This window comes from Erpetoichthys calabaricus, chromosome 5 (assembly GCF_900747795.2).
Source record: "Erpetoichthys calabaricus chromosome 5, fErpCal1.3, whole genome shotgun sequence".
Classification (NCBI taxonomy): Eukaryota; Metazoa; Chordata; class Cladistia; order Polypteriformes; family Polypteridae; genus Erpetoichthys; species Erpetoichthys calabaricus.
The window spans coordinates 204,505,967-204,521,423 of record NC_041398.2 but is presented as its reverse complement, the minus strand read 5'-3'; the positions used below and the strand labels follow the sequence as shown (position 1 = coordinate 204,521,423).

Sequence of the window (15,457 nt, the reverse complement as noted above, 5' to 3'; positions counted from 1 at the left end):
TTTGCCAGCCAATATAGTCCAATTACTAATTGTCTTCCAATGAAAAGTGCACACGTTAAGTGCATACTTTTTCAAGGGAGACTTGTGGATAGATGACATAAATAATCAAACATTCCCCTTGAAATTCTTAAATTGCCAAATCACTGTTTTGCACCCTACTCTTCCACATCTCACTCCCATCAGTCTTGACTCCTCTTGTGTCCACAATTCTACATATAGATCCAGTAGTGATAACTACACTTAAACTTACAGTTACAATTTGTCATTTTCTGTTTCTCTTCCATATCAACATAAGCTTTGAGTTTTCAGATGTCTTACTCTGGAGACAATGTGAAGATATAGAGTGCTTCATGTCCTGTTGGAGTCTATTAGATGGTATTTGTTTTTATTCATTTTGTGCATGCGTGAGACACTCAGGATAGATACCTGAACAAAATCCTACCTGATTTTGTATTACTTGCAAAATTAACTTGAATAATCAAACAAAAAAATAATGGATATGGGTGGAAAATCAGAATTCAGTTACCTTCAGGTGCAGTGGGAACGTAGCCTAAGCTAAGCAGTGTGATGCACCAGCCTCATAATGTTTCACTGATGCTTAATTCATATTCAACATGACACAAATAACTGTTTCTGAAAATCTCCATGTTTAGTAAAGAAGCCTTTAGGATTGCTATAACATTAATTAAACTTCTTCTTGAAATATCTGAAGTGCAATAAAGTCATAACAGTAATAATAAACTACATTTATATGGTGCTTCCCTCACTACTACTTTACATAGACAGTAACTCTCATAGAGCCACTTCACCTACCACCAATGTGTAGCATTCTCCTGGATGAGGCGACAGCAGCCATTTTGCACCAGTGCACTCACCACATGTTAGTGCTGAGTCAAAACATGCCATTTTATCAACCAATCAAATAAAAGCTGGTAGTACCAAAATGAGATAGCAGAAATTTGTATAAAAGGTAAGAGCTGATTTCTGATTACCAATGACATGGTGATAATCTGTGGTGGTGCATTATCTAAACAAAACAGGCCGAGTTGCACTTAGTGAACAAGAACAACCATCCATTCATCTGTTATTTTAGTAAACCCACTTCATCCAATTTTAGGTTTGTGCCTGCTTACCCCGGTAACATAAGGCAGAAGCAAATCCTGGACAAGGAGCTAGTCCATCAAAGGGCACTTTCATGTAAACACCCATGAACACTCATACAGGGCCACTTTAAAAACACATCACCAATTATCCTGACATGTATGCCTTTGGAACATGGGAAGAAATCTGAGTGGTCGGAGAAGATCCACACAAGCCAAGGAAAGTGTGGAATCTCCAGCCAAACACTGACTAGGCCAAAATTCAAACTCCCAGACTACAACCACTTTGCTAGGATGCCACCTACAAAAGTATAATCTGTAGCAACAAGTCATGTACTTTATGCAAAATGTGATTCTGACTAACTCTTTGGCAAATTAGAAGCAAGTCAACTGCTGTCAAGATCTTCACTAATCAGGAGTCCTGAGAGTAACATTAGATGGGAGTTATAAAGATAAAATTCAGACATTCTGCAATTCACTTCCACATGTGTGATTTTCTTTAAACTAATTGATGCCTTCACTATGTTCACATGCCTATATTCCCCCGTGTTATTTTTGCATCACAGTGAATCCGTAGCACAACCATAAAAGCAATAATAAAATATTCCTCCATATTCATCACTGCAGGGTTTTGCACTGCATTCTTAAAAAAAAATTAAGTAAAATTATTTTATTTACTTTAGTTATAAATGCACTAAAAATAAAAAAAAAAATTTTCTTTAAACACAATTTTCGTGGTTATATGTGACTAAATAAAATTGTGGGGCACACAAAAATTAATCAATTCAAACAATTTTTGAAACTTGTTTAACATGGTGGGGAATTACAAAGTTGTTTTTTTTATATTTTTTGATTAAAGTTAATTGATTGAATAATAGTTCTATTAATTGATTGAATTAATTAATTTTATTTAGTCACATATAACCACGAAAATTGTGTTTAAGGAAAAATTTTTTTTTTGATTTTTAGTGCATTTATAACTAAAGTAAATAAAACAATTTTACTTAAAATTTTTTTCTATATATTTTATTTTTTACTTTTTAGTTTCTGAGTATTTTGCAAATTATTATTTTTTTAATCATTTTTTATGAATGGGAAGCTTTTTTAAAAGTATTACATAATATATCTTCTTTGCAGAATTATTTGAATATTAAAATGAACTATATTTTGGTCTCTTATGGGATTAGCACTCGGTCACTGCAAAAAAAAAAAATATTGGCTTACGCCAATACTTCCTCACCTTGATCATCAAGGTTACTTCTTCACAAGGGTAAACAAGTTAAGTACACCCTCCATTCACTGGAAGAGGCAAGTGGAGGCAACCCGATGCGTCTCTCACTTGTATGCTCCTATATCGCACTATATTCTCTCTCCGTCATTGTTGCGTGTGCATTAAATGGAATCCCGTAACAGTTGATTATGGAGAAATTTGTTATGTAATTGCATTGGTTTTGACAGATTTTTGTATTCTCATCGATACTAAACATGTATGCAAAATTAGAAGAAATTTGCTTTGCCAAAAGTGGGTTTAAAATAAATTGCAAGATTTGACCCAGACAAACAGACAGAGAATTCAAGTAAAATACAATTGTTTAAAAATATAACCTGCTGATATTTTCTGTGCATCCCGAAAAGGAAGGGGACTAATGAAATCAGTATAGACGTGTAAAAATACCATGTGGAAAATGCACAACTCAGGAACTTCACTAATTGGAAATCCTATAGCTACTGGCCTGCTCTGTGCCACAAATGGCAATGCCCAATTTGTACTGCAAACTATTAGCCTATTTACCATTCATTTGATTTTAAAGTATAAAGACAAATGGTTCAGCTCCATTCATTACATTTTCTTTCCTAAACTAGGCTTCAAATCGCCCTGTGAAACATTTTCTTTCAATTTCTTTATAAAATTCAGGTTCAGCTCAATCAATGTGAATTTATTTGTTAAAATGTACTAATTTGATCACAACAGTTTTCAGAAGTAAGAAGGAATGTGTAAAATAACTCACATCCACAGTACAGATCAGACTGCATCCTAAAATGTAATGTGGTGTACACCTGCGTGAAAACAGTGCGCATAGTGGTGCAAGCTGGGTAGTTACACAAGCTTCAAGTTGCCATGGATGAAAGTCCTGTGCTCTCTGCTGAGTCTACAGTTCTTTCCTCTGAGTTCTCCTTTTGAATGAGCAAGCAAGGGAGTGGACTTTCCTTATCCCATGGTGGAAAATTAATTTATGTGACTAAATATGGTGCAATGTATGTGTACAATCTCTGCTAATAGGCATATGTGCCCAATACATCACATTTTTATAACTACAATTGGCATGATTGCCATTATAAATAGGTATTCTTGTGGGACTAAGTGCAAGTACTACACCACTGCACATAAACATGAATGCATTTACACCCTGCTGTAATGATCCGATTTACCGACATCCTTTAACCTGAACTTCATTGGGACATAGATCGTTGAGTCTCCATAACTCAAGAAAGCACTCAGACTCAGGCTGGAAAAAAGAGACCTCTGAGCCCGAAGTACTTACCAGTGCACCACCTTGGCAAATACTTAAGTTTCAATTACACAGAATATGAATTACAATAGTGTCATTTTTCAATAGTGCCCTTAACAAAAATTGCTCAAATGAGGGTACAGATTTCCAAATGCAAACCATCCATGTATGAGGATAAATAAACACAAAACTTCAATATCAAGTAAATGACACAGAATAAGGACCTCTGTTGCTCTTGATTAAACATCCAGCAGACTAACAGAAGTTAAACTGTACCCACTTATTAGTTGTCCTGCTATAAAGTGACTGAATATAGTGGGCACAGAAGGGTTGCTTTGTATTGTGTTTGTTTTGCTGCCTTTCTGTATGCATCCAAATTGTGTTTTGTGTGATTTTTAGAAAGTCTGGTCAAACAACTACTTACACTGCATGATAGTCACCAGTCATATATGTGCTCAAACTGCACAAGCACATTTGGTCCACTTGACATGACAGAAATTCTTCTGAATGGCCGATCATGGCAGGCAATCGGGCATCACAACCACACTCATACTGCACATGAAACGGCAGCCAATGAAGCTGAAATTTGGGCCAACTCAAAAAAATCAGTGAGTGACTACAAATCATGCTTAAAATTGTGCCAAAATAATACAGTGTACATCTGGTTTAAGAAATGTATGCTGCGCACATGCCCATTGTAGACAGACAATATGTCATCTGTGTTTTTGGTCATTTTAGTATGGATGTAAAGACTTTTGTAAATGACATTAAAAATGCTAGATTGAACGGAAATAATTTTAGTTTAAAAATGCTGTTTTTAAATGAAAATGTTTTAGTGTGGACATAGCCTAAGATAACAAATATAGCTAATATTATTATTTTATTATAATTAAGGATAGTATTCATAGATGAATAGAAAAGTTGCTAAAACTGGCAACATTACATGCCCTCAAGGTTTGAGCCACTGAGAATCAGAAATACAATTCTGATAACTGTACAAAAAAAAAAACAGAATTGAAAATAAACAGAAAGAAACACATTCACAAACATGAGGTACATGTCCACTGAAACACTTACCAGAGATTTATTGCCCTTGCTGAAGCTGTTTTCTAATGCACTTCTCAGGGCGTCATTACTGTCTTGCAGCCTTCTGTTAGCAGACCTTAAAAAAAAAAAAGCTTATTGTTAGCTGTAATAACTTTGACTAAATCAAATACCAGGTATGGCTATCTGCCAGTCTTTTTGAAAATGAGCAGATTCCACAACACTGAGTAGTTCTTCCATTTCTCTTGTTTATTGGTTTGCTTTCTAAGCAGAACAGAACTGTACAACAGCAAAATAAAAACCATACATACATACATATTTGTCATTAGTGGATAAGTAAGCAGCACAATGGTAGTGCTGATGTCTCACAGTTAGTAGCCTGGGGTGTGCATCCTCGGTATTCCCTGTATGGAGCATGCATGATCCCCCTGTGCCTGTGTGGGTTTCCTTTGGGTGCTGCGATTTCCTCTCACAGTGCGAACACATGCAAGTTGGGTGAATTTCATTGCTAAATTTTCCCTAGTGTGTATATGTGTGTTCGTCCTACAATGGACTAGTGCCAGGTGTTGCTTTTGCCTTGTGTCGCAGATAAGAAAAATGGATGGATGGGTTACTTATTTACATTGGGGATAAGAAATAATAAACGTCCTTCTGTCTATCTAATCTGACAGCACTGCGCCTTGGATGGAATGTCATTCTGTCTGAAAGGCTACTCTCACGCACTCACACACACATCCACATAAACCAGTTTATCCAGCCATCCATCCATTCATTCACTATTTAACTGCCTTAACATAGTTTAGGTGTGGGAATTCAAAGCCTGTCCAGAAGCATCAGGCACCAGACAATCTATCTATCTATCTATCTATCTATCTATCTATCTATCTATCTATCTATCTATCTATCTATCTATCTATCTATCTATCTACAGTGCATCCGGAAAGTATTCACAGCGCATCACTTTTTCCACATTTTGTTATGTTACAGCCTTATTCCAAAATGGATTAAATTCATTTTTACCCTCAGAATTCTACACACAACACCCCGTAATGACAACGTGAAAAAAGTTTACTTGAGGTTTTTGCAAATTTATTAAAAATAAAAAAACTGAGAAATGACACGTACATAAGTATTCACAGCCTTTGCTCAATACTTTGTCGATGCACCTTTGGCAGCATTTACAGCCTCAAGTCTTTTTGAATATGATGCCACAAGCTTGGCCCCCCTATCCTTGGCCAGTTTCGCCCATTCCTCTTTGCAGCACCTCTCAAGCTCCATCAGGTTGGATGGGAAGCGTCGGTGCACAGCCATTTTAAGATCTCTCCAGAGATGTTCAATTGGATTCAAGCCTGGGCTCTGGCTGGGCCACTCAAGGACATTCACAGAGTTGTCCTGAAGCCACTCCTTTGATATCTTGGCTGTGTGCTTAGGGTCGTTGTCCTGCTGAAAGATGAACCGTCGCCCCAGTCTGAGGTCAAGAGCGCTGTGGAGCAGGTTTTCATCCAGGATGTCTCTGTACATTGATGCAGTCATCTTTCCCTTTATCCTGACTAGTCTCCCAGTTCCTGCCGCTGAAAAACATCCCCACAGCATGATGCTGCCACCACCATGCTTCACTGTAGGGATGGTGCCAGGTTTCCTCCAAACATGACACCTGGCATTCACACCAAAGAGTTCAATCTTTGTCTCATCAGACCAGAGAATTTTCTTTCTCATGGTCTGAGAGTCCTTCAGGTGCCTTTTGGCAAACTCCAGGCGGGCTGCCATGTGCCTTTTACTAAGGAGTGGCTTCCGTCTGGCCACTCTACCATACAGGCCTGATTGGTGGATTGCTGCAGAGATGGTTGTCCTTCTGGAAGGTTCTCCTCTCTCCACAGAGGACCTCTGGAGCTCTGACAGAGTGACCATCGGGTTCTTGGTCACCTCCCTGACTAAGGCCCTTCTTCCCCGATCACTCAGTTTAGATTTCTGGCCAGCTCTAGGAAGAGTCCTGGTGGTTTCGAACTTCTTCCACTTACGGATGATGAAGGCCACTGTGCTCAATGAGACCTTCAAAGCAGCAGAAATTTTTCTGTAACCTTCCCCAGATATCTGCCTCAACACAATCCTGTCTCGGAGGTCTACAGACAATTCCTTTGACTTCATGCTTGGTTTGTGCTCTGACATGAACTGTCAACTGTGGGACCTTACATAGACAGGTGTGTGCCTTTCCAAATCATGTCCAACCAACTGAATTTACCACAGGTGGACTCCAATGAAGCTGCAGAAACATCTCAAGGATGATCAGGGGAAACAGGATGCACCTGAGCTCAATTTTGAGCTTCATGGCAAAGGCTGTGAATACTTATGTACATGTGCTTTCTCAATTTTTTTATTTTTAATAAATTTGCAAAAATCTCAAGTAAACTTTATTCACTTTGTCATTATGGGGTGTTCTGTGTAGAATTCTGAGGAAAAAAATGAATTTAATCCATTTTGGAATAAGGCTGTAACATAACAAAATGTGGAAAAAGTGATGCGCTGTGAATACTTTCTGGATGCACTCTATCTATCTATCTATCTATCTATCTATCTATCTATCTATCTATCTATCTATCTATCTATCTATCTATCTATCTATCTATCTATCTATCTATCTATCTATCTATCTATCTATCTATCTATCCAGACTAGATGTGATGCACCTAATTCAATTATAGGGTCAAAGAAAGCGACAACCTATACCAGCATCATCCAGCACGAGGCAGATACTAACTCTTGATGAGATACTTTTGGACTGGTCGCCAGTTTGAAGTTAACAATTAACATTGAGGACAAATTCCATGCAAACAGCGATCAGATAGGGATTTAAACCCAGTCTCCCAGCTCCAAGAGAAAGCAGAACCAACCAATATGCTGTTCTTACTACCCTCACCTTTAAATAAAGTAAAAACTACTTCAGGATCATAACATGATATACAGACAAAATATTAGAACATATTTTAAAACAATTAATATGTGTGTATAGCATATGAATGGTAAGGATAAGTAAAGAAACTTTACAGGAATATATTTATTTTTCTACACACATACTGTGCAGTCTTTTTGTGTTTCTATGTTTTTGTTATATGGTATTTTTTATTGCAGATCCATTCTACTTTGTGCCACAGAGGCTCTGGCACTAGCACTGCTGCTGCTAAGCTCCAGGACAATGGATTCAAACTCTTGTCTGTGTGTAGTCTGTATGTTTTCTTTCAGTCTGTGTAGGTTTTTTCATCAATTGAAAACATGAGTGTGTTAGACTAATTGATGATTGTAATGTGCTCCAGTGACAGTGTGGCTGTGTGCATGACTGCGTTCTGTGGTGGCGCGAGTTGCACGTTGGAAAATATCGCCAAGCTGCCAGGCACTAATTTGAATGAAAAACCCTGAAAGAACTTGGGAGTTGCACGCATTTGGTTGATTTCTTCCTTACTCACACAATACAACAGTCTGGATGAGCTCCTCTAAGCTTATCTCCGCCTCCCTGCCAGCCCCTTACATTCTGGTCTCCAGGTCTCATAGCCCTTAAGATGTCACAAAAGCCTGTCAGAACTGACAAGTGACTGGAGATGGCACACTGGTGTAACTGGAATGGGAGCTTTTGTTTTGTCTGAGCAGTGCCTTTTTCATGTGTGGTATCTGATCTCTTCACAACTGGCACCCTATACCATCCAAATACGGTTTCTTTGATGTGTCACATGCTGCTGGGATTGACTCTGGGCACACAAGACCCTGAAATGGATTAAGCAAGTTTGAAAATGGATGGATAGTTGTTAATAATATATTGTTTTAGAGCATAAAAGAAATGTGCATTATGAGAATAAACCAAACTAAATTGTAAACTATGTTTTCATACATTGTGCGTTTTCTCATGATAGTTTTTGTTCACTCTATACAATCCTGTGGGCATCTTAAAAAGTGGGTAAGTACAGCCCACACAGCATAAAAACAAAGCTTTGCATTGTCTGGCCTTTTGCTGAAAGGAATTGTTCTTACTTAAGAAGGTTTACCAACCCCTGTTCCATACATCACAAAGGTTTTCTTGGAAGAGAAGCAGCTCAGATTACAACATTCAGAGAATTTAATTTCAGCAAAATACAATGCAGTAGTGGCATCAACTTTCCTTACTAAAGAATGCAAAGTATGTCAATGTACAACATTTTTAAACAACACTTTTAGAACACTTGTAGCGTAACGTAAACGGCCAAGTTTGACTAGCATAGCTCAAGAGACACCTGATATGATGTCAACCTGAAATTAGTGCAATGCCAACATAAAACGTCCAGAGTTTATCCCTGAGTTGTTTGTTTATCTAGTTTAGTATAACACCAATTATGACTGCAACTGCCAAGTTTGAATTGCATAATGTAATATACCACGCTCAAACTCACTAAAACTAATTCGCTGAAAGAACCTATTTAGCATCAAAAATGAATACCTGTGTATTTGTAGTGATAGTTGCATTAATATCTTAGCATAAAGTCCTGCCCAGTATGTCAAATATTGTACAGTAAGCTTCTGTTTGCTGCACCCCAGAGTCGCCTGATATTTACCAGTTATTTAGGTTTTCTGGATGGCACAATTTTTATAACACTGCTCAGATATCAGAATATAACACACAGAAGAATTGAATATCAATGACTCATACTAATTAATATTATTAACTATAAAAGGACTTACTGAAATATTTCTGTTTGTCTAGCGTGATTATCTCGCTCATCACTGTAACCTTTGAGCAATTCTTCATACCTGGACATAAAACAAAACAGAAAAGAACCAGATTATATAAATATCTCTATTGGTATTAATAGAACGATGGTACAAAACATTTTCTTGAGTATATTTCCCAAAAACTGTTGTATCTGTTTCAAATAAAAAATCAGATGCATCACAATGGACATAGCTAAATGCAGCCATTTCACCAGACTTGCTTTTGAAATTTATTCATTTTTGAACCAGCTTAATTTAGTTCTGGGACACAGGGACTTCAGTCTATTGTGGCAGCCTCAAGTTAACAGCAGGAACCACCCCTGGAACACACTCACACATACACTCGTTCATTTAGAGACAGTTTACAGTTACCAATTAATCTAACACATACGCATCTTTGGGACGTGGGAGAGACAGAACTCAGAGAAAACAGACATGAGGGGAGTTTTGATACTTTAAGTTGTAAAAAGATTAATATCAATTGAATACCTTGCAGGGATAAGAACACATGGTTATAATATTGAGAACAGTCAACTATGATAAAGGGGGAAAAAAATTACAATGACTCAAAGTGACAACTTTAGAAGAACAGAATCTTGTTACAGCTACAAAAATTCATGATGCTTTAAAGTGAAAGGTACAAGACAGAAACCATTCATAACAGGTCCATTTTACAGCTGTCAAACTAACTTGCATGTTTTTGAGATGTGGAAAGAATCCAGACAAGGGGGGAATGGAAAAGCAACAGAGAAATTGGACTGCTACTTGGAACTGTAAAGCAGACATGCTGACCTCATAAAAAGATACAAAATTGCATACTGAATTATTATTGATTACTCAATAGACAGATATGAAAAGAACTGAGCTTTGGACATAGATAGATAGATAGATAGATAGATAGATAGATAGATAGATAGATAGATAGATAGATAGATAGATAGATAGATAGATAGATAGCAATAAGGCATTAACTAAATTAGTAATCTTATCTGCCAATAAAATTAATCCAAAATTAAAGTTAATCAGAGCTAACTGCTCTTTTTGTATGTCAAAGTTGCTTGTGTGGTGGTTTTCCACAATTCAGCCAATAACTTATTGGTAAAGGAGAATGCCTGTGTGTTGTTAAAAATTTACAAATGTGTCCTCAATGCAACAACACTCAGAGCACTTAGTGACTAAAGTTATCAGACTTTAAACACATGTACAGTTCCTGAAGTCTCTGTGGAGGTAATAAATAATTTTTAACCATGTGTCAGTTAGGAACTATGACGTCAGATAATATTTGCTAACACTCAATAACAAAACTATCACACATAATGCTATTGCTGTTCCATTGTTATTCCAGTAAACTGCTAGCTTTTGTGTTGTGGCAACTGATTTATCGTTAACCAGCTTACTGGAAGTTGGACAAATAGAGGATTCTAAAACACACCTGCAAATGCAGCACAAGCTGCTTCTTAATGCTTTCATTTTTTTACTTTTCTTTGCTCCTCACTGGTTTTGACCTGAAGCCATCTCTCTGCTCATTAAATGATCACAACAGGTGACTGTCAAAAACATTAAGTTCACGATTTATGAAACAGCAAAAACCTGAACAGTGTAAAGAAGCGGACCTCCAGATCTCCAGCCTGTTGAGGAGGTTGTCGCTTGGCATTGTACACCAGTGACATTACGCCATATGCCCTGTTACACTTTACAGTTAAGATTAGGGTTGTGGGTGGAGCTATCTGACTCAAGTCAACTAAACTAAGCAACAAAAACTTGACATCCAATTTGCTGGCCTGCAGGGATCCTGAATTGTGGAAATCTATGAACCCACAACAGACACTCCTGACATCAGTCCTTTAATCACGGGCCACACGAATAGTGCATGAGATGTGTATAGGAAGGGACATCTCTCGTCTCTTTTGTGCTATGTTGGATGCTGCTCTGCTACCTACCTTGGTGTTTTCTCAACCTCTGATTTACAGAACTTACAATTAGGTTTTTCCACTCTTTTTAGATACAGCATTTGTATCTTATTAGTTCTCTCTGATTTCTCTATGTACATCTTCCAGCGTTTTTAGATTGTATTACTAACAACCAGTGTTCCATTTAGTGATAGATAGATAGATAGATAGATAGATAGATAGATAGATAGATAGATAGATAGATAGATAGATAGATAGATAGATAGATAGATAGTTGCTTTATTGATCCAAATGTCACTTCATGTCACTCATGTCACTTCATCCTCTGTATTGTTTGTTTTTCCTGGTGAGGTTCAGCAGTAACTTGCCGTGCAGGTCTGACCACTTAGCCCTGATCTGAGTAGAAGCCTCTAATTCCCCCGAGAGCTGGAGAATTGCCATTATCTTGACTCTCAAGCCAGGTGAGTGAGAGAGATGTAATTAATCCAGCATATCTTCGTTGAGCTCATGAGTCACCTTCATGTGCACCATATCTGGTAAAATATTCCTGGGAGACATCCAAAAGAGGGCCTTATTTGATGCACAAACCACCTGAACTGGTTGCAATAACTATAATTATGAACTCCAGTGTTATTCAACACTAAAATCCTTCCATATTGTGAAGCCGCGCATCTCATTCATTCTTTCAGTCATAGCTAAAAACTTGTGTAAGCAGACGCTATATAGTGCCTGACCCGACACAGATTGGACACGGGAGGCACGTGTGAAATACCAGGACTTTTATTTATCTTCAGCTGGAGGGCACGTCTTCCCCGTAATCCCCCCAGCCACGACACAGTCCCATGCACTAGTCACCACCAGTATAGCTTCTCCTTGACACCACCACTCCTCCTTAGCAACCTTGTCCTACTCCACCCGACTCTGGCCACTGAGTGGTGGCCGCTGGCTACTTTTATAGGTCACCTGGAAGTGCTCCAGGTGTTTGATCACCAGCGGCATGATTCCGGCGGCACTTCCAGGTGTGATGAATCTGTTCCCCACACGGGCTCAGGAGTCCCAAACACAGCACCCCCAACTCCAATTCCCAGGGAGCCCTGTGGGAAACCTAGGCACTACTCCAGCCCAGGGGGGTGGCCATCTAGCGTCCAGGGGGAGGTATTGCACTTTCCAGGGCTGTTCCCCTTGAATATAGTGTGCAGGGGCGTCCCGGCTGGGCATGGATGCCAGCCGCCTGCCACACTTGTTACAATTGGTGAGCACAGTAGACAGGTAAAGTGGAGAAATTTGTCTCAAAATTTAGCTCCTTTTCACCACCACTGTCCAACACAAAACTGCAGTACTTCAGTCGGTCCCCAGTACACTTCTGAACAACATTCTGAGGTACTCAAACTTAATATCACCAAACTAGGGTATTGTGATGTAAAATTTACAGATATGAAGGAATAACTAAAATGCGACAGATTTGATTCCTATGTAGTAGCGCTCTCATTGTGCTTTTGAGCCAGGTTTTTTAACTCTGCTATAATGGTCAATTATGTAAATAAAAAAAAACAGTATTAGGTCACTTTGTAAAATTCTAATATGGATTAATTCAGTTTGATTAGAGAAAAATATCACACATTTTGTTTATTTTTCGATCTTAGTTGTGTCTGAAAATGAGTCTGGTCTGTCTCTGTGTGGAGTGTGCATGTTTTTTCTTCCATGGCTCCTAGCTTCTCTTGTATTTCAAAGATGTTTATCTCAGGTGTAGCAGTAGAGGCTTTTATCGACCTCTTCAACCCTCAGGTACCACGCCAAACACCAGGTAAAAGACCAATTATTATTTATTAAATAATAATACTGTGCACAAAGCACCCTCCACTCCACACTACTCATACAATAATCAATTCTCTTCTCTATAAACGCAATAATCACTCCTCCTCTCCCAGACACTTCGCCACCCTACCTCCCAGCTCAGCTCAATGTCTGGGCTTTCCCATCGTCCTTTTATACCCCCTGACCCGGAAGTGGTTCCTGTCCCATAATCCACAAGTCCTCATTCCTTCCGGGTCAGGGTAAAAGTCCTTTTCTTCAACCTGGAAGCACGTCGTTTCTCCTGTTCATGTGATCAGGACGTACTTCCAGGTTATAGGGCACATAAGAGTTTGTCAGCCTCCCTACAGCGACTCCCGGTGGCCCCCATGGTATCCAGCAGGGCTGTGCATACAAACTACAAGGTCCATGAGGCCCTGCTGGAATTCGGGGAACCTCCATGCTGTCGGGAGAGCTCCATCTGGCGGCCTGGGGGTGAGGGCCGGAATAGTTAGCCAGCCATCCACCACACAGGTTAATTAGAGCCTGTAAGTTAACTCAGTATGAGTGTGAGAGGGGTGTGTGTGTGTCAGTGTGCTCTGCAGTGAGCTGTTGCCTTGTTCTGGGTTGGTCCCTCATGACTGATGCTGCTTTGGTAATCAATTGACCCATAAATGACTAACTGGGCTCACAAAGTGATGATGGATAAAAAGAGAGATGGCTAGACAGTTTAGTAAGATGAATGTACTGAGTTAATTACCTATTACAGTTTGTCTTTATGTATCATTGTTGTCATGTTAGTTATCTTCATCAATGTGAAGAAGGTTGCTGTCAGAAAATATTTTCATACATTTCAACCACAAAAACAAATTTCCCTTAACTGTAAAGAGCATGCGGATCTGGAGGTGCTGATTTGCATCTCGACTGAATCACATTTGACTATGAACTGCTGCTGTGACTAAGATGATGACCACAATCATGTGATGCCAAACATACACCATCCACAAAAAAAATGTTAATTTTGTTTTATATAGTAAATTTCTGAGTATGGCAATACTCACCACAGTGGTTTAAGTCCTGGTTTTCTTTTTCTTTTGTTTTATTTTGTCTGGGATTCCTTCAGTGTTCAGTTTTGTTCTTCTGATCTCCTCCAACAGTCCAAATGCAAGTAATTAAGTTGAGTGACAAATCTAAACTGGCTGAGTGTAGCCTGTCACTGACTGAGTCCCCACCGAGGGCTAGTACCTTATTAAAGGAACATTGCTGAGACAGGCCCTAAATATCTGACAATCTACAGTGGATAAATGGGTGAAACAATAGGCAGGCAGATTGGTGAATGGGCAAATGCATGGACCTCACATTGTAAATAATATCACAAATTGCTGTACAAAGTAAAGTACAGTAATTACAAACATTACAGTAAACCAGTGCCTTGATTGGCACAATAAATTAGTTAATGTATGTAAAATGAAATAATGTAAAATTCAAAGAGTATCTTTGTGGTTACTCGTGAACAGAGGTGGGTAGTAACGAGTTACATTTACTCCATTACATTTACTTGAGTAACTTTTTAAAAAAATTGTACTTCTAAAAGTAGTTTTACTGCACCATGCTTTTTACTTTTACTTGAGTACATTTGTGAAGAAGAAACGCTACTCTTACTCCGATACATTGGGCAACACTCAAATCAACACTTTTTTCAATTAGATACAGTACACTATATTTTTGCCAGAGAGAATCTGCCAGTGGATCTACTGCATGACTGTTTCACCAATCAGACGTAGCAACAATAATCACAAGACTCCGTTTCACAAATCAGACGTAGCCATGCAGTCACGTGACTACACACAAACTGTCGCATCCTAGAGGCACAAATTCCTCACAGACAGCGGACAGGGAATACTGTACATGAAAAATGAGAGCCAACATCTGCTGAAGTTTAACTATCACTTCACTGAGTGAAGAACAAGCACGTTTTAACCAAACATGCACAGACACAGACAGTCAAGCTAAAGTGAGACTTCTTGTACGTGCACAAGCTGCCTTGTTCTAATGTTATTTTCTATCAGCTGTGCTATTTGGAGGGCAAGTGAATATGCAGTATTATACTGTCAGTGTACAGCAGGGGTGCCCACACTGTTTTCGGCTTGCGAGCTACTTTTAAAATGACCAGGTTGAAATGATCTACCTACATTAAAAATGCTATATACTGTATATACTGAGTATACTTTATACATAAAATATATGTTGTCGTACCTTGCATAACTGAATAACCTTTATGACACAATAACAATTCAATACATTTATGGTCACTATAGTATTTGGATTTCATCATTTTCATGTGGGAAAAGGCTGACTCGCATAAATAAGT

At 38.6% G+C, this 15,457-nt stretch overlaps 1 protein-coding gene across 1 annotated transcript in view; it reads right to left on the bottom strand.

The window, feature by feature from the left end:
• The window catches only part of rasef (RAS and EF-hand domain containing), a 99,692-nt gene that overhangs the window by 32,262 nt on the left and 51,973 nt on the right, over positions 1 to 15,457 (bottom strand). The window contains exons 7-8 of the mRNA XM_028802431.2: positions 9,356 to 9,424; positions 4,688 to 4,772 (exon numbers count right to left, since the gene is read on the bottom strand). Of these exons, the coding sequence (XP_028658264.1) occupies positions 4,688 to 4,772; positions 9,356 to 9,424 (154 nt within the window). The remainder of the gene's footprint in view (positions 1 to 4,687; positions 4,773 to 9,355; positions 9,425 to 15,457) is intronic.